The 22,304-nt window shown below is 34.9% G+C and overlaps 2 protein-coding genes across 6 annotated transcripts; one reads left to right on the forward strand and one right to left on the reverse strand.

Annotated features, from left to right (window-relative positions):
* Nucleotides 1–212: 212 nt before the first annotated feature.
* On the reverse strand, nt 213–8,756 carry LOC101491390 (DDT domain-containing protein PTM). Of its 3 annotated transcripts, none has more exons than XM_012717560.3 (10): nt 7,809–8,756; nt 5,821–6,474; nt 4,404–5,592; nt 4,032–4,308; nt 3,825–3,949; nt 3,284–3,738; nt 3,133–3,161; nt 1,927–2,412; nt 1,622–1,840; nt 213–1,504 (listed from the first exon to the last, which is right to left on the reverse strand). In XM_012717560.3, the coding sequence occupies exons 1-10, from the start codon at nt 8,567–8,569 to the stop codon at nt 891–893; spliced, it is 4,809 nt and encodes a 1,602-aa protein (XP_012573014.1). In that variant the 5' UTR covers nt 8,570–8,756; the 3' UTR covers nt 213–890. The 3 variants fall into 3 exon arrangements, with proteins under 3 accessions (XP_012573014.1, XP_012573010.1, XP_004487539.1); XM_012717556.3 differs by having other exon boundaries at nt 213–1,510; XM_004487482.4 differs by having other exon boundaries at nt 213–1,840; nt 7,809–8,755.
* Nucleotides 8,757–10,462: 1,706 nt separating this feature from the next.
* Nucleotides 10,463–20,592, forward strand: LOC101490528 (DNA repair protein RAD5A). 3 transcript variants are annotated; one of them, XM_004487479.4, is made up of 20 exons: nt 10,465–11,060; nt 11,144–11,277; nt 11,598–11,733; nt 11,904–11,957; nt 12,044–12,169; nt 12,263–12,414; nt 12,498–12,582; nt 12,681–12,959; nt 13,097–13,243; nt 13,342–13,497; nt 15,113–15,180; nt 15,816–15,938; nt 16,012–16,111; nt 16,223–16,335; nt 17,297–17,575; nt 17,723–17,923; nt 18,576–18,669; nt 18,773–18,844; nt 19,340–19,438; nt 19,785–20,592. In XM_004487479.4, exons 1-20 carry the CDS (start codon nt 10,581–10,583, stop codon nt 19,905–19,907), a joined length of 3,021 nt encoding a protein of 1,006 aa, XP_004487536.1. In that variant the 5' UTR covers nt 10,465–10,580; the 3' UTR covers nt 19,908–20,592. The 3 variants fall into 3 exon arrangements, with proteins under 3 accessions (XP_073221698.1, XP_004487536.1, XP_027187475.1); XM_027331674.2 differs by having other exon boundaries at nt 10,799–10,992; XM_073365597.1 differs by lacking the exon at nt 18,773–18,844 and having other exon boundaries at nt 10,463–11,060.
* The last annotated feature ends 1,712 nt before the right edge of the window (nt 20,593–22,304 follow it).

The following is a 22,304-nucleotide window of genomic DNA, read 5'->3' on the forward strand; positions in this document are numbered from 1 at the left end:
TTGCAGTACAAATCATCCCAAATTATTGTAGGAACTAGGAAGAATGTCCCGCCACTAAGCGCCAAAAATAGAAATACCATGGAAAACAAGCTTATTAGTACAACTATTCACTTTACGTTAAATATGAGAATGTAGTCTTAATCATCTGCAAACAATCAGTCCACTTTTTTTCAGTTTCATATAATCAGCTATTGAAAGCAAGAATAACAATCTGAGCACCGCACAAATGATTATCTTTTAGATTTTAATATATCCTACAATCGTTTGATTGTTTGGCATACTATACCATACATTCACCGGAAACTCTACTGTATAATATCTTATTTTGAGAAAATAAAAAAATAAAACTATCAAATTATAAATAAATAAAATGTTAAAAAGTAAATGTTACAAAAGTATTGAATGTTCTAGTTCCTGGAGCACTTGGGGATGTGCTTGACACGGGCAGTAGGAACCAAAAACCCGAGGGTTGGAACAGGGCAGATGTTAAGGTTTCAAATTTGACTGACAATTTTGGGAAAAAAATGGAACATTATTAATCTATGCAAAGAAAGTACTGTCAGAAGATAAGCATCATAAAAACCTGCTAATCTCCCTGCGAGCAAATTTCTGTAAATCATGCAATGTTGGGGCGAAAAGAATCGAATATGAAACAAGGGAGTATAAATCAGCCAATATGACTTTAGAGCAGCAACCAAACTGACCGAGGTTGGAAATCATGTCGAAAATCAAACCACTCAAGCACTGGCGCTGGGGAAGCTGCTATAATCGGTCAAGTTCCCCGGCAATGGATTCAACTTGTCAATACCTGAATTAATCCATGCACATATTTGTTGAGACAGCTGGTACGGTTATCACTAAATTATTCCATGGGATGACAACTAATCCAGCTATAGCCATTCCCTGCAATTACCACATCTCCAATCTCCAAGCCTAGATGGTGATTCAATCCAGGGTGAACACTGGCTGTGAATCCACATCCCACAAATCTGACAAGAGAGATCGGGGGCTGGTTCGGATTGTGAACATTGGAAACAATTATGAACAATTGATGAAATTGTAGGTCTCCAGTTGTTCTGCAGGCTAGCAGTTGCACATTTTTCAGGAACATCTAGTGTACAGGAATTTTTAGAAAATCCTGACAAGTCCCCGGGCGCATCAGCTTCCTCAAATTGACTACTATTATCTAGGTGCAGAAGTTCAGACAAAGAGAAGCGGGTTTGGGATCCAAACCCCATGTATTCATCATCTGCAATTTCAGAGTCACTCAGAAGATTGCAGTCAGCGAACAAAGAGTCATGTTCTGAAAAAGGTGATAAAAGCTCTGCAGGCAGATTACCCCTTTCTTCAAGTGTTGAAAATTCAGCATGCTGAACTTCACCTCGAAAAGAGCCATTATTGTCTCCCTCAGGTTTAAAATTCTTGATTGTTGATGTTTCCTGAAGCCCTGGCCCAGAGACAGCATCACACTCAATGCCTGAATCTGACTTGGGTTCTGTAATACCTGAATCTAACACGGGTTCTGTAATCAGCTCGACATTCGAAAGAGAAAACAGCAAAGGAGGATTATTCTCTTGTCTAGAAACATCCTCTGCAGGAAAGATAGGAGTAGCGGGCTCACATTCTCTAATGTCGGCTTGTGTTCCAGAACCAGAATCTGCTCTAGAATGCTCTATCTTGGAAGCCCGTGGGTATGACTTCTCTCCATTTTGCTCCTTGCACGTCAAACCAGAGTAAGGACACAAAGGTGACTTTATCTTGCGACACCTGCAACATTTGAAGCCTAGCACAGAAAATATTTTGGACTCTTCAAGTTCAATAGCTTCAGCATGATACCACCCTGTAAAGCCCACATACAAAGATTAGATAATTAATTGTAAGCAGCTTAAAAATGTTATCATGTATAACCAGAAAATAAAAACTTACTTGTACACATTTCACAGCGTATGTACATTAGATCAGGCCTATATGACTTTCGGCACAAGTGACAAACAGGATGCGCCGATCCAGGCAAGCTTGAACTCCGCTTCAGAAGTATGTTTTTTAGCCTGAAATCAAAGCCTGTATCTTCACTGTTATTCTTTTTCCAAATAATACCCCAAGAGGTGTTTCTGCGACGGCTTTTTGTTTCAACAGGAGGATGGGAAGCAACTTGTTTCATGTCAGGACGACAATCCTTAACCTTGGAAGATCTCGGTATTTGATCATAACATTTAGGCTTTGCTGGCTTCGAAATTGCCAAAGAGCTATGTTCTTGTGCTTTTAACGTTAAGGGACTGGGTGTAGATTCAATACTGTGCTCTTTTTTAATGAGTAGTCTGGCATCATTACATTTTTTGCATGTAGTCAAGAACTCAACTTCTTTAAATGTAGAGAATGTTGAATTTAATGAACAGCCCTCGTGACAATAACCTGATAAATATGCCCATACGAAACAAAGTGTTAAACCAAGAGACAAACAAAATGAAATAAAAAAAAAAGGTAAGTCACAGAATAAACAAACCAAAAAGCCCATATACCACATACTAACACATAAAAACAACGTATTTAAGATTCCAATTTAAAAAATCCACACAAAGTGGTGATTTTTTATTTAGTGTTAAATAAGTTTTTAGTCCTTATAAAATTACAAAATTTCATTTTTAGTCCCTGTAAAACAAAAATCACATTCTTTAGTCCCTACAAAATTATCAAGTGCACACATTTTTAGTCCTTGCTAGAATGTTAACATATATATTTATGAACGATTTTTTGCAAACATGTGTAGTACATTAAAAAAAGTTCATCCACAAAAATTTAAATTTTTTTAACCTGGGATGAATTAAATATGTATTTTTAAACACTATAAACTCAAGATAAAAGTAACAAGAAATATGAACTTAGAAATTGAATTTTGAACCCATTTTTTGTGGAGAAACTTTTTATAATGTAAACATAAATGCTAAAAAAATCATTCAAAAATATTTGGTGACATTCTAGAAGAAACTAAAATTGCATGCATGATTTGTTTGTATTCTAGGAAGAGAAGAAGTCACTCAGAAAGAAACTCAAAGATCTCACTTCAAGAATTCCCTAAAACTTCAGAACAGAATACTATAGTAAGTGAAAGGATGAAGAAACTGCATAGGGTACCTTGACATGCACTGCACTTGAGAGCATTCCTGTAATAAAAAAAGAAGAGACAACAAAATGTGGTTCAAGAGTGAATAGATGTAAAAAGAAAGGGAGGAAAGCATACCATAGAACCATGTGAACAAGACTGTAACCGAGGCAGAGTAATTACCTTAATAAAACACCCAGCTGACATACAGAACATGGTAATGTGTCCAATTTGTCTCTCTTGCAAGTGAGGTAAAAAAATATGTCCTTGCAGATAGCATTCAACCGCCTTTTGTGCAATTGAGATGCAATATTCAAATGATCTTTATGAGATGGCTCTTTTACATTGCTTACTTCATACTCTTTTACCAAATATAAAGGAACACGGGTTTCAGAAAACCAGAACTTCTTTCCTTCTGGCCCTTGATCTATTTCAACATTCTTCATTACCCGAGAAGGAATATGCTTTTGGCTCCCAAAAGCTATACCATAAAATGTTTTTCCCTCTACAACCTTTTTGTCACAAATATTTGCATTTCTAAAAGCAGAAGCTTCAGTATCTTGACCTTTCCCGTCTTGAAAATTATACTCCGGCCGAATCAGATCAATCCATCTGATATGAAAATCTAGATATCGAACCTGGTGCAAATAATCACATCATGAAGTTATTGTTGTCAGATCAAATAAACTATGAATCCATCTTATAATAATAAACCAAGGGGAACCTGAAGTGCAAGCTGTGATGCATTCCTACTCGTTTGAACAGCAGCTCTCCAAACCAGCTGTCTGCTTCTTTTAGGAATTTCAGAGACATCAGGATAGACAATACCCAAAATTTTCTTCAAACCACCTGTTACCCACACAACATTCAGTGGGTTTATTCCCAAACAAATTTAAACTATTGCAAAAAATGACGAATCTTAAAGAAATACCTCGCCGAGCTGCTTTTCTGACCATGAATTTCGGCAGCGCAGCTTTCTGAAATACGGATTTGGTTAGTTTTCCATTTCGCCAGACAAAGTTTTCACAGCAAATGTCAACTGTAACTTTGATTGGTAATTGTTTTCTGTGCCTAGCACATGATGCACGTTTCTGTGTTGTTCCAAGAGTAGATGTTGCACTTTGGATTGTAAAAGATTCAACTAACCACTCATCCATTAGCTTCACCCAGTCGCCACAAAACGCAATTGTACGAATGTTCTCCTCAAGCTGAAAAATGGCAATTCATTACACCATAGAACATATAATTACACATTAATTAATTAATAAAGCTCCCTACTTCTAAAAAATAAGTAATTACTCACTTTAAGTAGAAGGGGCTTTATGTTACAAAATGAGGTGGCCTTTTCCACTTGTTCACGCCATTGCTTTCGATAGTTTTCACTAAGAAAGGGCCCATCTATTAAACCACGTAAGCTTTCCTCCATATAAATGACATATGTTGCAATACTAGGGAAAATTCCTTCTCCACTCCTTACAGGAGCAAGACCAGAAAGGACTTTCATGGCACTTTTGGTAGCACTTAGAGCAGCCTGATTTAACATGCATCCTTTCTTGCTTGAAACAAGGGCTTTACAAGAAAGGCACCAGCCACACCTCTCTCTTGGAACCTCCACAAGCTTCTTATCAGAACTTGGCCAAAAGAAGCGTGAAACTGTCAGTGAGAATGCTTTTGCTATCAAATTAGTGTTTTCAGATGTAGCTTTTCTCAAGTCAGACATGTGACCCTCTGATCTAGAATCCTCTGAAGAAAGAATGGCCAAGTTAGCAGCAGCAGATGCAGCAAAATCACCATGCATATAGTAATTAATGTATGACTGAGGTTTATAGGAGCAACCCATATACACAAAATCATTAGTTATATTTCCTTTGCACTTTCCAAAACCAGTTTGGTTGCCTTTAGTTTGCAAAGACAAATTCATAGGCAACCTCATGTCATTTGCATTCCCATAATTAATAAATTGGCTGCTTACCAAGGAGCACTTGGCAGGAGTAGCTGCAGCTGACCTGTTGTCAGGATTTGGGTAGCTTGTTTCAGACTGATGGTTGACAATTGAAGCAACAGAACCCATCACAGTTTCCTTATGAAGCTTCATATTCATGTTAGGGGACTCCTTAGTTATAGCATTGCCATTGATTTCACGAGTAGGACTAGTGGTAATCAATGAAGCATTTAGAGACGGCGCTATATTATCACTACAAATCCCATTCAAGGATGTTAGACCATATTCTGCCTTCCCCACACTAACAGCTTTATGGTCATTTTCAACCAAAGGAGGAAGTGCCGCAGCAGAGATGTTTGCGTCTATCATCAAATTTTCTGAGTTTAGATGTAAAAAGCTTTCTGGAATATTCCAATATTGTAACATTGCGATGCAAATACCAAAGTATGCATCTCTATGTTGCATGGAAGCATAAAGCACTCGGATAACTTCAGTAATGTCATTCTGATTGTAGTATTTAAGACAAAAATCACCACTGTTGACATTGAGCCTGCAATCATAAATGATCATATGTTAAAACCTAAAATTTTTCAGTGCAGCTATAGCGAAAATAATGGAGAAAAGTAAAAAGTAAGAGAACAAAACCAAAGCACAAATTCAAGTCTAAGGGAAGAAAATATAACTGGGCTTCGAATTTCATTAACTTCAGTGTAAAGCGCATTTATCCAGCGTAATAATTGAAGGAGTTAAAGAAACACTAAAAAGATTTTGAACATACACAAGTAAGTGGTTGCAAGTACCGATGAAAAGTTGCCCATACAAGTCCTTTCCAAATATTTCAGCCCCTTTAAGAGATGTTCCCTTTGCAATTGTTGGCCCAATCTTATTTATTTTGCATTCTGGACAATACCATGCCCCTTCTGGTATATACATCTTCATCACACCAATACATCTTGAATGATAAACAGCAGGACATCCATCACAACAGAGCAAGGTCCCATCCATGCCACAGAGGCGGCATTCATCTCCATTTCTATCAACCTCATCTTCAGAATTACCGGGTAAGTTCACAGCATCTAATTCTGAAACCAAATTCATACATTCTTCATCCTTGCAATCAGCAGTTTTGGCATGGACTCTTTTCGGCCCATTTTCTGTAGGAGGAATTTCATCAGCATCATAATTCGCCCCAACCTCTGATTCTTCACGCATGTTCATTTCAGCTTTTAGCTCTTCAGACTCCAAAACATCATCGCAGAGAATTTGCAATATTATTAACTTCCTACTTGCAGGCAATGAATAATATTCTCCATAAAAAATCTCGTCATAAAATCCTTTCCACTCAGACCCCTTTGTGTATCCATTAACTGCTAAATATTGAATTAAGAAAACAGGCCAAGTCAATGTATCAAGCAAGCTCCATTCACTGCACCTGGAATGATACATATTCAGATTCAAATAAATATCAATATAAATAATAATAACCTAATAACAAGAATAACACCAGGGTATATGCGATGGTGCACAAATTGAGACTTGATGTCCTCTTCTCGGTAAAAATTAGTCAATGGATATAAATAACACATTCAGTTGCTTTGAAATTCATCCACAACAGTCATGAAGACTCACCACAAATACACATAGCATGCGTCCAGTGTTTTTGGATTCTAGATGACAAAATAAATTAACCAAGGTGATTCTTATAAGATGACTATACAAAATGACAAAATTGTTTCTTTTGAGATAATATACTGTTGAAGTTGTGGGATTTAAGAGAATAGAAGGAGCGAAAATAATAAGAGTAAGAATATTATTGATAATAGTTTTATGTTGACTTGATGACAAAAAACTCAATATTAATCTCTATTTATAGAGAAACATAAACTCAATCATAAATCAAGAACAAATCATAACAATAATAAGAGACATTCTAAAATATCTCTATAATTATAATTTGACCCTAGGAAATAACTCAAGATACTCTAATATAATATCATAGATATTATAAGATATTTTCTAATATTCTATCGTATACAAAATGACAAAACTTACATACAGTATTATTTATAGGTGTTGTAGGTGTTGTGTAAGGATATATAGAATACTAGAGAATTCCCTAGTGTGAAAGGACAACGCTCCTTTGGGTTAGCCTTGAGTGCAAGGTTATCATCTTCATTGTTAATCTCTTGTATCTTCTCTATCAAACTCACTACATAAATAAGAAACACTCCTTTTTTTACGATCTTTATCTTTATTCATTTTCATTTGTTTTTACACCATTCTAGGAACTCTTTCTTGGTTAAAAAAAGGCTCCTAACATGTTTTCCAGGAAGAGTGATAATAACTACTTTTGTATAACTTGCTATGGAATCTCAACTTCCGTGCTGTTTTTAGTGGAAAACAAAATCTACGGCCCCTATTGTAATGTAGGATTGTAGGTATATTTGGGATTTGAATCATCTACTGCAAGTCTTTTTACAGCACGCTCTACAACTCTCTGTTCTAATTTAATATCAGCTCTCCTCTAACCACTATAAAACCTGTTGCATATGCAGCATTGCAGCAGGGGATCCATTATCCAAATTGTTTTCCCAATGCTAAAACAGTTTCCCACTGATAATTACTATCGTTTTAAATTTTTTAAAGCAGTAGTCCACCTTAGAAGATAAATAAGATATGACTACAACTTGGAAGATAAATAAGATAGTTCCGCAGCATAAAAATTTGATCTAAAAAATCAAAACAAGTAGGAAGAAACATAATCACCTAAGGCACTTTGATGCAATCTTCGAGCCTTCAGCTGAAAGATTTTCAAGATGACGTCTCAAAGCACGCATCAAGGAAACATGAACAGCATCAAGCAAAGTATTCCATACTCGACAGTTAAGAGCGCCAACGAACTCATCCAAACTAAACGGACTCAAAAACAATCGAGTACTGAACGATCGTAAGAATCCATAAACTGAAAACAGGTGCGAAACAGAATTCTCCGGCACACCAATAGTTCCCGAAGACGGCGGCAACTGCAACATAGGCGGCAATTCTAACGGCGTCAATTCCAACGGCGTCTCAGCATCGGAACACGAATCCCTAGAATCATTAAACGAATCAACATCGGTTACATCTTCGTTTGCCACATGTAATTCACTCGAATTATTTTCCAATTCATTAACGATCTTAGACAACAACGATTCATCCAGTTCACTTTTTCTTCTAATCAAATCGTCGTCAAAATCACAATCATTAAGAACAATTCTACGAATATCGCTACTATTCAAATTCTCACCACCTCCATCTTCATACTCGACTCTGTATAAACCGCTATTATAGCTTACAACTTTTCCGATTAGAACAACACGTTTTCGAAATTCTTTCAAAACGTAACGTCCAATTAATACTATCGGCGTCGTTTTCTTTGATTCGATTGTCACGGTTTCGTTCTCTTTTCTTCTCTGTTTTCGCGGTCGACCTCTCCGCTTCGGAACCGGTGGTGGTTCCGTCGCTTTGGATTTTCGCGGAAGCTTCATTGAAGGTGAAGAGTTAGGGTTTGTTTGATGAGTTTTTAGTTTGTGTGTGAAGAATAGAGAATTGTGGAGGAGGGAAGGTTAGGGTTGGAAGAATGTGTTGCTGGTTGTTTTCTGAGATGATAATAACAGCAAAGTGAGCATGCGCGCGCGCTTTTGACGGACTATAGGGCTTTTGTGATAAATATGGGTCAGCCCGTTTAAACTTCAATTTTAGCGGGTTGGATTAGTGCCTAATCCACCAATTAAGATTTCTCCACAACTACTATATAACCGTGTCAATTCAAAATAAAACTATATGCGTGTTCAAATAGAATTGAAAAATTACATAAGATTAATATTATTGGATATTTTATAAAGATGACACAAATTATATCAAAGTTTATATTATTTTTTAAAATTAAACCAAATCAAAGACATGAACTTTAATATTCAATAATATTTTATTAATATGATATTTTGCATCTATATATTATTGATTTAAATATTTTTTTATGATAATTTTATTGTTCTTTTAATAATCTTTATTCAATTTCTAAATATTTTTATTTTACTTTTGTCCTTAATATTTGTGTAATATACTCTTTCTTTCTTTTACGGGAGAGTTTTCCTTTTTATTTTAGATTAAGATAAATTATTTTTTGGTTGGAATTGTTCTAAATTCCATGGGTATATTTCATGGACAAATAGCAGCATGGAGTAATAATCAAGTTTTGCTCTGCCAGTTGATTTTATTGCTTTATGTATTCTTTCTATTTATTACAATATGTAACTTTCAGGGATGGTGTAGATGAGTTGTTTTTCTTTCAAATTAATAGTTGATTTGCAATTTTCATTACTTTTAATGCATCAACTTTAATTTTGATTGATCCTTATGTCTTTTAGTTATATAATTTTAATAAATTTTAAATTTATTTTTATTTTAAACATTAACTATTAATTTTAAAATATATTATTTTATGCATCACACGATTCTATATATAGTTAGAAAAAATAGTTAATATTATATAAAAAGTCAAAAGATTATTCATTTCGAGACATTATTTTTATAAACCAATCACTCGTTGTGGGTATGGAGGAGGAGGAGTATCGATTAACTAAAGCAACAAATGTTATCAACAAATCTTTAGAGTATACTACAACAATATTGCTCATTTGCCTTATTTGAAATGTGTGTTGGTTGCATGCAAATCATGAGTCAATGGTAGCACCGTCTCTGATCTAAGTATTTGTTGGGTTTAGAGTTTTGTCGAAGAAACAATACTTTGTCGAAGAGACAATACTGATAGTTATATCTTTGGCTTATGTGAGAGTGTTGAATGTTCGATAATCCTTCACATGGAGTTACAAACTTCTAGTAGTGCTCGAACCATGTTTGAAAACATGTGTTTAAGAACATCGGATTACTCTAACCTGTTGTAAGTGATAGAGTTAGTGTACTTGTAATATATGATGGTTTTATAATTATGCTAACATTTTGTAGTTTATTAGAGTTTTTATAGCTAAAGTGTGAGTGATCTCTATTTATCGTATCATTCGAATAGATAACGTTTGTGCTAATTTTTTTTATCAACAAAAAAATTAATAATTCAAATTGTTAGTTATTTTACACAACCTTATTGTAATTTATCTTTTAATTCTAATTTAATAATTCAAAATCTCTAATTATTTTATATAACCTAATTATGGTTTATCTTTAGCTTTAACTTAATGCGTTAGGTGTTTCTTTTTGAAGGTATTTGCTATGTTTTTCTCATGTATTTATTTTTTAATAAATGTTAAAATAATAACAAAAAAAATCAAATTAATGAATGAATAGGATATGGCGGGAAGGAAAATAAATGGTCACGTGCTACTCACGCGGACTCCCGCCATGTAACGGAGAGACTCACCTCGTCCCCCGCCTCTCGTAATTTACAATTTACAAATTTTGATTTTTAAGTTTTCTTCTTCCCTTTTTCAATCTCCAAATCCTTCAACGCTAAACTAGAAACTTCTTAGGGTTAGGGTTTCAATGGGGAGCAAGGTCACCGACCACCACCTCTCCACCGTCAGATCAATAGTCGGTTCCGAATTCACCGACATGGACATCATCAGAGCCCTACACATGGCAAAAAACGACGTCACCGCCGCCATCAACATCATCTTCGACACCAATACCCCTAAATTCAAACCCACTCGCACCATCAACACTCGACGAATTTCTCCGCCGAAATCAACGTCACGCGCCGTGAAAACAAGCTCCAACCACATCGTCGATGTAGAAAACAGTAACTGTTCCGTTAAGTCTGATTCCGATGATTGGTGGTTTGTTGGTTCCGGTGAAGTGGCGGGGCTGTCCACGTGTAAAGGGAGGAGTATAAAATGCGGGGATGCAGTGGTTTTCAAATTTCCACCTAAAAAGCTATCTGCTTCGCCTTCTCCTGGTAAGGGTTTTGGTCGAGCAGCAACTTGTTCTGAGATAGTTCGATTTTCCAATGAACAAGATTGGGAGGTAATTTAGAACTGTGTAAAATGGTAATGGTTGTTTTCTAATTCAATTTGTTGTTAATTGATGTTTTTCTTTTTTGGTGGTAGATTGGTAGAATACCAAATGAATGGGCTCGGTGTTTGTTGCCACTGGTTCGGGATAATAAAGTCAGGGTTGAAGGGGAATGTAAATTTGCTCCTAATGTATTGGCCATCATGGACACGATCATTTTGTCAATTAGGTAATTGCGAAAAGTTACTTAGCTTCTATGTAGCACCAATATTTCAGAATGAAGGTGTGTCTGGTGTCTTACATGTATATGATTGCATTCAATTACTTTCAATTTCTCAAATTATTATCCGCGTTTATGTGTTAGTGTCGTGTTTTGTGTATGCGTCAGTGTTCCATAGCTTGGCTTGCCACACCATGATCTTTACTAGTTACAGTGTTTTGTTGAAGTATTTGTTTATGAATTTCTATGTTTTTATGCGATGGTAAATAATAAATAAGTTCTGCTTCTGCTACTTATTTTGTTTCCTTTTGGGGTCTGTTTCATTTCAGCGTCTTCATCAATAGGTCAATGTTTGTTAAGCAACATGAGGTTTCTCTCAAGGATGCTACTAATTCGACAGATGAATCAGTGTTTCATCCTCTTCCAGCCCTGTTTAGATTGCTTGGTTTAAGCCCTTTCAAGAAGGTGGTTGTTGGTTCTCTGTAATTTTTTTTAATCTTTCACGAGTTTCTTTTGTATCTTTGGTATATTCAGTCTAAATTGTTGTGTTTTGTTGCTGCCTGTGGAGTGGCTCACTTGTGAGTTTGAAGTAAGTTGTACTAGAATATTGACTTGCATCGTTGATTGTTTTTTAGGCGGAGTTAACTCCTGGTGATTTCTATTCCAACAAGCGTCCTTTCAGTCAAATGGTAAAAGGTTACATATATAATTGCTTCATGAATGCGTCTTCTACTAGCATGGTTGATTTCTTTAACAGGATAGATTTTCTCTTCAGGTCCCATTACTACATGCCAAGTCTGAGCGTCCTTCTCAAAATGGTCATGATAATGAAAATGAGGATTCTGTTTCTGAATTTGATCTTGACAACATTGTTGGTGTTGCATCAAGCTCAGAATTAGAGGTGCTGCATTATAAGAATAACGTGCTGTGTTTGACATATATTATGCTTATAAATGATGCTATGACTGACCATTAACCTGAAAGTTTTGTTCAGGAAATGGACCCCCCTGGAAATCTTCTGTGTGAACTGCGTCCATATCAAAAACAGGCTCTTTATTGGATGGTTCAGATGGAGAAGGGACGACCAAGGGACGAGACCGCAACAACCCTTCATCCATGTTGGGAGGCATATCGCCTCGTTGACAAGTATGTGCCCTGGTTATTTGACACTTACAAAGAAAAAAACAGATGAATGGTTCTGATGAAGTAGTTGTCATTGTATTTTTTAGGAGGGAGCTTGTTGTTTATTTGAATGCATTTTCTGGTGAAGCCACAACAGAATTTCCTAGCACTCTTCAAATAGCCAGAGGAGGAGTACGTTTTTTGAAGTAGTTAACCCTGAAAGTTTGTTGTTTTCACATATTGTTCAACGTTTGTAAATTGTAATGTATTATTTTATTGTGAAATTGAAGATTTTGGCAGATGCTATGGGGCTTGGAAAGACCATCATGACCATATCACTACTCACTGCCCATTCAGGAAGGGGTGCATCATTAGGCAGTCAACCCATAGCTCAGTCCTTTATTGAAGGCGGTGAAGTTAGTGATAATGATACAATTCCCAATTTTTCACATATTCCGAAGAAGGCAACCAAATTTGCTGGTTTTGATAAATCGAAGAAGCAAAACACTTCTCTAACACGTGGCGGCAACTTGATAATATGTCCCATGACACTTCTTGGGCAGTGGAAGGTATTAACGTTATGCAGCTATCTGGTTACTGCATTTCTTTACTTGCAAGTATGTATTACATTTGTATTCAAATGTGGGATATATAGAGTAATTGAATTGCTTTCGTTCCAGTTCTGAACATTTGACAATTTCTCCAGGCAGAGATTGAAACTCATGTGCACCCTGGGTCCCTGTCTATATATGTTCATTATGGACAAAGTAGGCCCAAAGATGCCAAAAGTCTAGCTCAATGTGATGTTGTAATTACTACATATGGAATTTTGGCCTCTGACTTTTCCAGTGAGGTAGTTGCAAACCTGTTTACTCTTCTAGTTCTCTACCTATTTGCTTCATTTTTTAAATCTTATCAACAGGTGCATCTTTTTATCTATCTTATGTACAGAATGCAGAGAATAATGGTGGACTCTTCTCAATTCGTTGGTTCAGAGTGGTTCTTGACGAGGCACATACAATAAAGTCTTCTAAAAGTCAAGTTTCTATGGCTGCTTCTGCTCTAATTGCTGACAACCGCTGGTGTCTTACTGGGACTCCAATCCAGGTGAACCATTACATTATAAGTCTACTCTTGTACAATATTTTGTTTGGTATGTATGAGTTAAATCCAGTAAAAGAAATTTCAGCTAAATTTTACAGAAGATCACGATATGATGCATTAACTCGATATGCCAGGAATGTTCAATTAATGCTAAGGTTATATTGTATGATTAAACTTACAAATATTTAGTTAACTTTTACCGTGTCTTATAGTTTCCATCTCAGGGTTGTATAATTATAACCTGTTTATGATTTTCCCAGTATAACAATTGATGACGGTTTTCTGGTTCATGCTTTGAATTGTGGTTATATTTTTATCTTGCATTTTAACTCTGTCATACTTCCATTTATTATTTATGTTTCATCCTAGCGTTGCAAGTTGGACATTATGTGTAAGCATGATAACATTTAGTTTGTCATGTACATGTATCTTGCAATGCTGTCAAACCCTTATGTGTTTGGATAAGCTTTGTTGTTGTTGTTCTTTTTTCAATTCGAAGAGTGGATTTGGTATCCTTTTTTTTTTCTTTTGGAAAATAAAAAAAAAAATCAGCATTGGGAATAATTTAGTGACTTCAAAATGAGTATTGACATGCACCCAATAGCTAAGAGGATGAATGTTAGGGTCGGGAATAGAGAGGAGGAGAGAATTTATATATTGATTTTAAATTCACGTTACCCATAAACAGGAGAAAGGGGAAAGGGTGCTCATGAAATCATACCCTGCTGTATTCATACTCTGGTTACATTGATAAGAGGATTCTTGAATAATACTAGGGTTCCAGGCTCTAATTTCTTAATTCATTTCGATTCTTTTCCTCCGTTACCAGTTGATTCTCTATCAGTATGTCTTCAAAGCTATGTTGTCAATCCCGGCGCAATCCTGCTATCGCGGTGCGGTGGAGGGGATGGCCGTGACGCGGGCAAACGCGCTTGACGGTAGTGTCGCTCCTAGCCGCAAATCCTGCTATGCTATCATCGCAACCCGCTATTGGACCTGCTCTAGCGCTTATTCAAAAACACAAGTTTTATTTTATTTTTCTATTATTCATTAAGGGTATCTAGGTTATTCCGCACCCTCATAAACCCGCAAAGGGGTTAGTTCAGAATTGTGAAAAAGAAACTGCTTTCGTTCTTGCTTTGTCGTTTTTGTCTTTTTCTTGCTCTGTTCAACATCGTTTATGTTCTTGCTTTGTTGTTTTCGTTCTTTTTGTGACTCTGTTTTGTTTGCTCTGTTCTCTATTTTGTTGGTTACGATTACTATTAGAACTTGATTTTGATGTTGGATTTTGGTTATTAAGTATGATTACCCCTCTAATTGTGTATTTTGCTATTTTTTTAGTATTTTTGTATATTGGTTGTATTTTATGTTTAGTTATATACTGTTTTTTGGCCTTTGCATTAGCAGTCATCCCGCGATCCTACTATCCCATTTCTAGGGTTTTAGGCGCTCCATGCCGCTATCTGAGACTGACAACATAACTTCAAAGTTTTATTGCAACCCTATTCATGTATTTGATATTAGTTGACTTATTTTTGGTTGGTCACGAGTCTCATGACAGCAAATATAGTCATACAGTTTTTATGCTTTCTGACAGTTAGTCCGTTTTTATTTACAGAACAACCTTGAAGATATTTACAGTCTTCTTCGCTTTCTGAGAATAGAGCCTTGGGGACATTGGGCCTGGTAAAATTACAATCCTCTAAGCGTTGGCTATTTTAACTCTAATGGATAATGTCTATAATCCAATATTTTTCCGCGCTTCTTCATTTTCATTATTTTTGGAAGCTGAATGCTAGGCTTTGATGTTTAATTATAATTTTTTTAGGTATATATGTTAAATCAAACTTCGGATTCCATTTATCTAATATACTCTAGATTATCCCACATTCTAGGGAAGTTTTAGCTCACAAATATTTCCTTCAGAGGATTGAAACAAATGAAAACAGTTACAAGACTTGTACATGAAATTTTTAGTGTGAATCTTAAGCTTAAGACAACTGGTCCGGTTCTCCTTTTTACTTGCCTTTTCGAGCCTCTGTTGGTTGATGATGACGATGTCATGATGACATATGTTGTGAAGACTGAAGATATCAGCACCTTATGATTTAATTGGGTTTTTATGAAAATAATGTTTTCCAGTTAAAATTGGCCTAACATAATGGGAGATTGGAGTATGAAATTGTGCTGGATGTTTTGAATGCTTACCGTATTTATCTAATGCAAAGCACTTCTACTTTTTTTAGCACTTTAATTATTAAATCGTAAGTGGGTATGTGGCTGGAATGCTGGACTCTGAAAATTTGTCCTGTATGATCCAGGTGGAACAAGCTCATTCAGAAACCATTTGAGGGTGGTGACGAGAGAGGATTGAAATTAGTTCAGTCCATTTTGAAGCCGATCATGTTGAGAAGAACCAAAAATAGCACAGATCGAGAGGGCAAGTTAGTAAACTGGTTAAGCACTTCTGTTGTTTTTAACATTTCATATATTCTGTTAACCTATTATTTGTTGTAGGCCTATACTAGTTCTCCCTCCAGCTGATATGCAGGTAATTTACTGTGAACCCACAGAAGCTGAAAAGGACTTTTATGAAGCCTTATTCAAAAGATCTAAGGTATTTTATTTGTTAAAAATTATTTTCTAATCTATTTTGAAATTTTTCATATCACTTATCTGGCACTGAAAAAGGTTACATTGATCAAACTTGATGGTAAAATTTATGCAGGTAAAGTTTGATCAATTTGTTGAGCAAGGACGTGTTCTTCATAATTATGCTTCAATACTAGAGCTACTTTTACGTCTTCGGCAATGTTGTGACCATCCATTTCTTGTAATGAGGTGCGATGTCTTACATTTCTGTTACATATACGTGACTGTTAGGGTGAAAAATGTGCTGGGATGTAAATTATTGTAACTGGAAGCATCTTGTCTGGTCAGTTGGCTTTAAGGAACAGTTCACGAACACAATTAATATGTTATTTCAAAATTTTGCAACTTGTTCTGACCAACGTAATGCAATTCACAAGCTAATCTGAGGTGTTTATAGTCAGGGTTGGTTAGTTTGTTCATTTTCACGAGAGAATTTAGGAACATTCTCATCTCAGCAAGAAATTTGATTTTTCTTATAGCAGTCACATTGCGTCTTAACAGAATTGAAAGTAAAAAAGTCTGTTAGGCACAGTTTGGATGAGCTTTTATCTTGGGACTGAGATAAGTATTTGGCTCTTGTGATATTGAAATTATGTAACTGAGAGAGAGGGAGGGTAAACTGGTAAAATATCCATCTTTTTAGGGTTTATTAGGATTTGAATCCATTTGGGCCTGAGTTCGGGTTGGGTCACACGTCCTAACTCATATTTTTCTGTTTATTAACGAAAAATGTCTGTCTATTCCGCTGCGCTGCCATGTCCACTGCTTTCCTGGCAGCCTCCATGGCTTTTGTATGGTGGTATGCTGAAATCCCACCAAAGCGTCACCATGGCCGATATTCAACAACACTGCTTGGTTGGTGGTACCTGCTTATTTAATTTTGAATTGTGAAATTGTCTAAAAGTATTTGTAGTGTTATTTGGGCTGTGGGCTCATGACTCATCACAAATTTTTCTTTATTGAACACTGACATTGGATGGGTTTCTTAGCCTTGTTTGATGATGTTTCACTTTTGATGTTTCTTGGGAAATTTGTTTAACAATGTGATTTAAAAGCACTCTTGTGATGATGTTTTCTTCGACCCTTGCTTCAATAATTGCTGTCTTACTAAGCCTTAACTTTTGGTCATGATGACAATTAATTCATTTAGTCGAGGTGATACTCAAGAATTTGCTGATCTAAACAAACTAGCTAAGCGTTTCCTTAAAGGAACCTGTAATGCTTCGGAAGGTCAAGTAAAAGATGCCCTCTCACGAGCTTATGTTCAAGAAGTTGTGGACGAGCTGCGTAAAGGGGAGCAGGGAGAATGTCCAATATGTCTTGAAGCATTTGAAGATGCAGTGTTAACACCGTGTGCTCACCGCCTTTGCCGGGAATGCCTCTTGTCAAGTTGGCGAAATTCTACCTCTGGTTTATGTCCTGTTTGTAGGTATTTTCAAGTTAACCTGTTAGAACTTTTGATAATTTTTATTTAACATTGACTAAAAGAAGTTTAAGATGTTTTTATTGCTGGTAGTTTCAAATAAATTTTTGGTTATACCGCAAACACCTAGTCCTAACATTTTTTTTTAAACAGGAAAACAATCAGTAAGCAGGATCTTATCACTGCCCCTACTGAGAGTCGATTTCAGATTGATATTGAGAAGAACTGGATAGAGTCATGCAAGGTAACTGGTCTTTTGAATGAACTTGAAAATCTCCGCTCCTCAGGCTCTAAGAGCATTGTTTTCAGCCAGTGGACTGCTTTTCTAGACCTCTTGCAGATTCCCTTTACTCGGTAAGATTCTTTGCTGGTTTAATTGTTTTTTAGGAAATATTTGGGGAGAATTTGTGTGAGTGTGAAATGTTGAAAAGGGCTGTTTCCATTGTCTAGTATTTTTTTTTACATTACTCTATTGAAATTTATATCCATCAGCTTTAACGATTTCTGCGATCTTGTGACATGCTGATAGAACCCGTAAAATCAAGATAACACAACTGTATATTATTGAAGGGTAAAGATGAGCTTGAAGCTCTACAATGATGGAAATAACAGAATGCAAGTGAAAAACCAGAGTCAAAGACTCCTACCTATTCCAGAGCAAAGCTCCTAACCAGAGAGAAAACTCTCCTAACCAACTCTAACAGTATTTCTCCATGCCTTCTCCACTCTCCTTTTCCCCCTCCTATATATTTTCCTAGAATTTTGGAACAATCATAACTAACTAGCAATTTAGTATCGTATTGGGCTAAGGCCCAAATACAGTATCCTATCACATGCTTCATCTGTTTCTTTCTGCATCATGCTTAACCATCAGGGTGGTCTGATTCAGTTTTTAAAACTACAATTACGAGTTTTCTTTCTAAAATTGTTTTTGATTCATTTTGGTGATGAACAATGATACCAGAGGTTCATAAATCATTATCTTTGTGTTATCTTTTATGTCCAGGAATAGAATTTCATTTGTTCGTCTTGATGGGACATTGAATATGCAGCAGCGGGAAAAAGTAATCAAACAATTCTCAGAAGACAGCGACATACAGGTCTTAACATATTTCCTCATGTTTGTCTGTTACCTAATTAGTATAGTAAACTGTTTCAATGCATTGACTATTTGTAAGCATCAGTAGTGATTTCTTACTCCAGGTGTTGTTGATGTCACTAAAAGCTGGTGGAGTGGGTATAAATCTAACAGCAGCTTCCAATGCTTTTGTCATGGTAGGTGCAGATCAGTCTCTGTTGCTCAAACTGATGTGTATTGTCTAGCTTCAGGTTTTCTAACATAGGGTAAACAAAGTATTCTGATTTGTTGAATGAGAGAGAAAGAGAAAAACATGGTGAAACCATGCATTTCAACAATACAACGAGCAACAAATCTTATATAGTCAAGGTTGCACCATAATATGTTTCATAAGTAACCAACCTAACGGATGTGACACATTGTTCTTGTTATTATTATTATTATTATTATTATTATTATTATTATTATTATTATTATTATTTTTGGTGTTAGAATAGATGGTAAATACTACCATAATTACCTCACAATTGTGAGGTCCTAGGACAAGACATCCAACCTAACAATATCGTCATTTGTCAGTTGAGTTAGGATTTAAGGACTTATTATTATTATTGTTGTTGTTGTTATTATTGTTCATATTCGGAATTTTTTTGAAGTAATTTTGGATAAAGATAGTTTGTCAATATGTACAGGACCCATGGTGGAATCCAGCTGTCGAGGAGCAAGCTGTTATGCGTATTCATCGCATTGGGCAAACAAAGAAGGTGGCTATCAAACGGTTTATTGTTAAGGTATATTTACATATACACAAGTTTTATTGTTATATACCTTAAATCGGTCCTTATTAATTTATAAGGAATCTGGTAGTGAACTAGTGAAGTTTGGGTAGCATAGCCACCAGCTGAGCTGAACTTTTTCTTTTCACATGTGAATATTTCATCTATAACTTGTTCAATTGAAGTGCTAAAATTTTAATGAGGGTGATGCTTGCCTTATGATTCTGATATACGAGATCGTTAACTTCCAGCAAGTTAATATGTATGGATAATTGTGTCTGTTTGGTGCATATCACCAAATGATATGACTCTGACTCTATTGACATGAATAAGGCATTTACTCTTATGTTTCACATTGCAGGGGACAGTTGAGGAGAGAATGGAGGCAGTGCAAGCACGCAAACAACGAATGATTTCTGGCGCCTTGACAGATCAAGAAGTTCGAACTGCACGAATTGAGGAGTTGAAGATGCTTTTTACTTAGACCAATAAGGTAGTGAAAACGTTGTTTGCTGTTAGGTGCACCATGCACCTTCATCATTTTGCATCTCATGGTTTTCTTTTCACATGTAATTGTGAATGCAAGATAGTGGTGACTCAAGATGAAAGTGCTTCTTAGGTGGCACGTGAGTCAAGGTGTTGCCTCTTATTTCCCCTTGTTTTAATGTTTTTTATAAGTTAAAATATAAGGGGAACTCCCATCTCCATATTTGGGATTTGAAAAAAAATCAGAAGGAAGGGATAGATTATTCTTGTCAGAAAAAGGGGGTAGGGATAGATTATAATATTTTTTAACATAGTTCTTATTTTGTCTATGTACCTATGTAATTCAATAACTATTTAATTTAATGCCTCGCCCACAATTTGGAGGGGAAGATTTTTTGAGCTTTGAAGGAGGATAACAAGAGGTCATCCGTTCGCTCATATTGAAAATCTGATGGGTAATTCCCCCTTCTAATATTTATTCAAAAAATACATTGTAACTAGGATTCACTTGTTATAAATTATCTGTATATAGTTCGAACGATCTGGTCATGGAGAACTTTGAGATTGTACTGTACATAAAATGTCATGTTAACTTTGTAGCACACGTTTCCTTATTTTGTATGGATCCTATCGACTTCATAAATAGTCAGCGAAAATAGATCAAATTGGTCGCCTTTTATTTATTTGTTTATTATATTTTGATTTTCTCTGTCATTAAATTCTCTTAAGCCATTTGTTGTATGTTCATTGCTGAAAATATGATTTAACGATATCTATTTAAAATTACAATATTAATACCTATACTCTTCATTTTCCTACTCGCGCCCCTCATTTTTTTTTAAATGAGGGTTTATCCAAAATGCCTTTATCTTTCTCAATCTTCATTCTCATCTTCATTTTCATCAACATCTTCATTTATATCTTCAAAACCCTAACCTTCATTTTGATCATTTTAAAAGTACATTTACGTGAACTTAGTTCAAGTATGTTTACATGAATTCAGTTTATGTCCAACTTGAGATTTTTACAATGTATGTGATGAGTTTATGTAAAATCTTTAGATTTTAAAAAAAATTATGAACTCAAAAACAGAACAATAAACATACCTTATTTGATCACTTTAACCACAATGTAAAGAAGGAACTGATGGGGGTGCAAGTTATGAGTCAATGATGTAAGTTTTGAATGATTGAGTTATGTGTGAGTTATAATGATTTTGTGATATGTGAGTTTTGAGTTGTTAAGAATGGTGATAAAGGGATAAATAGGGTTAAAGAATATTATAAATATTTAAGGGCAATTTGGGTATTTTATTTTTAAAAATAAAATGAGGGGTGTGGGTAGTAAAATGAAGGGTGCAGATAACAAATTTGTAAAAATTATATTAATTAAATATATAATTCAAAAGTGCTTCAATAAAATGGTTTGGATCAATAAAAAAAAGATGGTTTGGATTTTGTTGTGCTAGATTCAAATGTAACCTCGGGAATGCAACGGGGTTAAAATTTTAAAAAATTGTATATAATTTGATTGATATTTTTATATTTATAATAATATAATTCATTAAATATTCAAGAAAAACCCAAAGTAAATATTGAGTGTCACCTATAATTAGTATTATTGCCACATTGTTTTTGGCAAATTTGTCTGTTGTCACATAAAATTTAATAATATGATTAATATTTTCATAATCTTTAAAAATAATCTCTTTTGTTAGCATTTCTCTAACTCAAAAGATAATGGATTACGGAAAAAAGAAAGAAAGATATATAATAATGACTACACTTAAAGACATTAACAATTAAAATTTGTCGATGAGAGCAAAATTATGTTAAAATCTTTGAGAAGTTACTTAGTTTTCATTTTATGTTCTCATTTAGTTTATTTTTATATATGTTTTTTTATTAGTTTATCACTAAATTAGTTGAGTTTGTTACTCATTTTTAAGTTTGTTATAACTGTAAATAGATACTTTGTATATAAATAGTACATTGCTATTTTATAAATAAAATCTAGGCTAAATTACATCTGTGGTCCCTTAACTTAATTTCAGGTACCGTTTTAGTCCTTTATCTTTTTTTTTTTCCGATTTAGTCCTTTATTCCTAAAAATATCAAATAAAGTATGAAAATATGAGTTTATTTGAAGATTTGCGTTACGAATTTGATGAAATTTGTATTATATTGAAGAATATAATTAATTTTATGAGTTTTGATTGAATTTTTTTTTGAATTTTTGTATAAAAAAGGATATCATTGTTGAAATTTTAAAACATAAAAGATCAAATTGTCACTTAAAATTAAAATAAAGGACCAAGTCGGGAAAAAAAAAAGATAAAGGACTAAAACGTTACCTGAAATTAAGTTAAAGGACCACGAATGTAATTTAGCCTAAA

The sequence above is a fragment of the Cicer arietinum genome, chromosome 1 (assembly GCF_000331145.2).
Source record: "Cicer arietinum cultivar CDC Frontier isolate Library 1 chromosome 1, Cicar.CDCFrontier_v2.0, whole genome shotgun sequence".
In the NCBI taxonomy this organism is placed as follows: Eukaryota; Viridiplantae; Streptophyta; class Magnoliopsida; order Fabales; family Fabaceae; genus Cicer; species Cicer arietinum.

Excerpts from the sequence above, each read along its gene's own strand:
- LOC101491390 (XM_004487482.4), bottom strand. The coding sequence starts at position 8,569 with ATGAAGCTTCCGCGAAAATCCAAAGCGACGGAACCACCACCGGTTCCG. Across the intron at positions 6,475-7,808 it reads ATTGCATCAAAGTGCCTTAG|GTGCAGTGAATGGAGCTTGC; the intron begins GTGATTATGTTT and ends GTATCATTCCAG. Across the intron at positions 2,413-3,132 it reads CAAGTGCAGTGCATGTCAAG|GTTATTGTCACGAGGGCTGT; the intron begins GTACCCTATGCA and ends CATATTTATCAG.
- LOC101490528 (XM_004487479.4), top strand. The coding sequence starts at position 10,581 with ATGGGGAGCAAGGTCACCGACCACCACCTCTCCACCGTCAGATCAATA. Across the intron at positions 11,061-11,143 it reads CCAATGAACAAGATTGGGAG|ATTGGTAGAATACCAAATGA; the intron begins GTAATTTAGAAC and ends TTTTGGTGGTAG. Across the intron at positions 17,924-18,575 it reads TTGCAGATTCCCTTTACTCG|GAATAGAATTTCATTTGTTC; the intron begins GTAAGATTCTTT and ends TTTTATGTCCAG.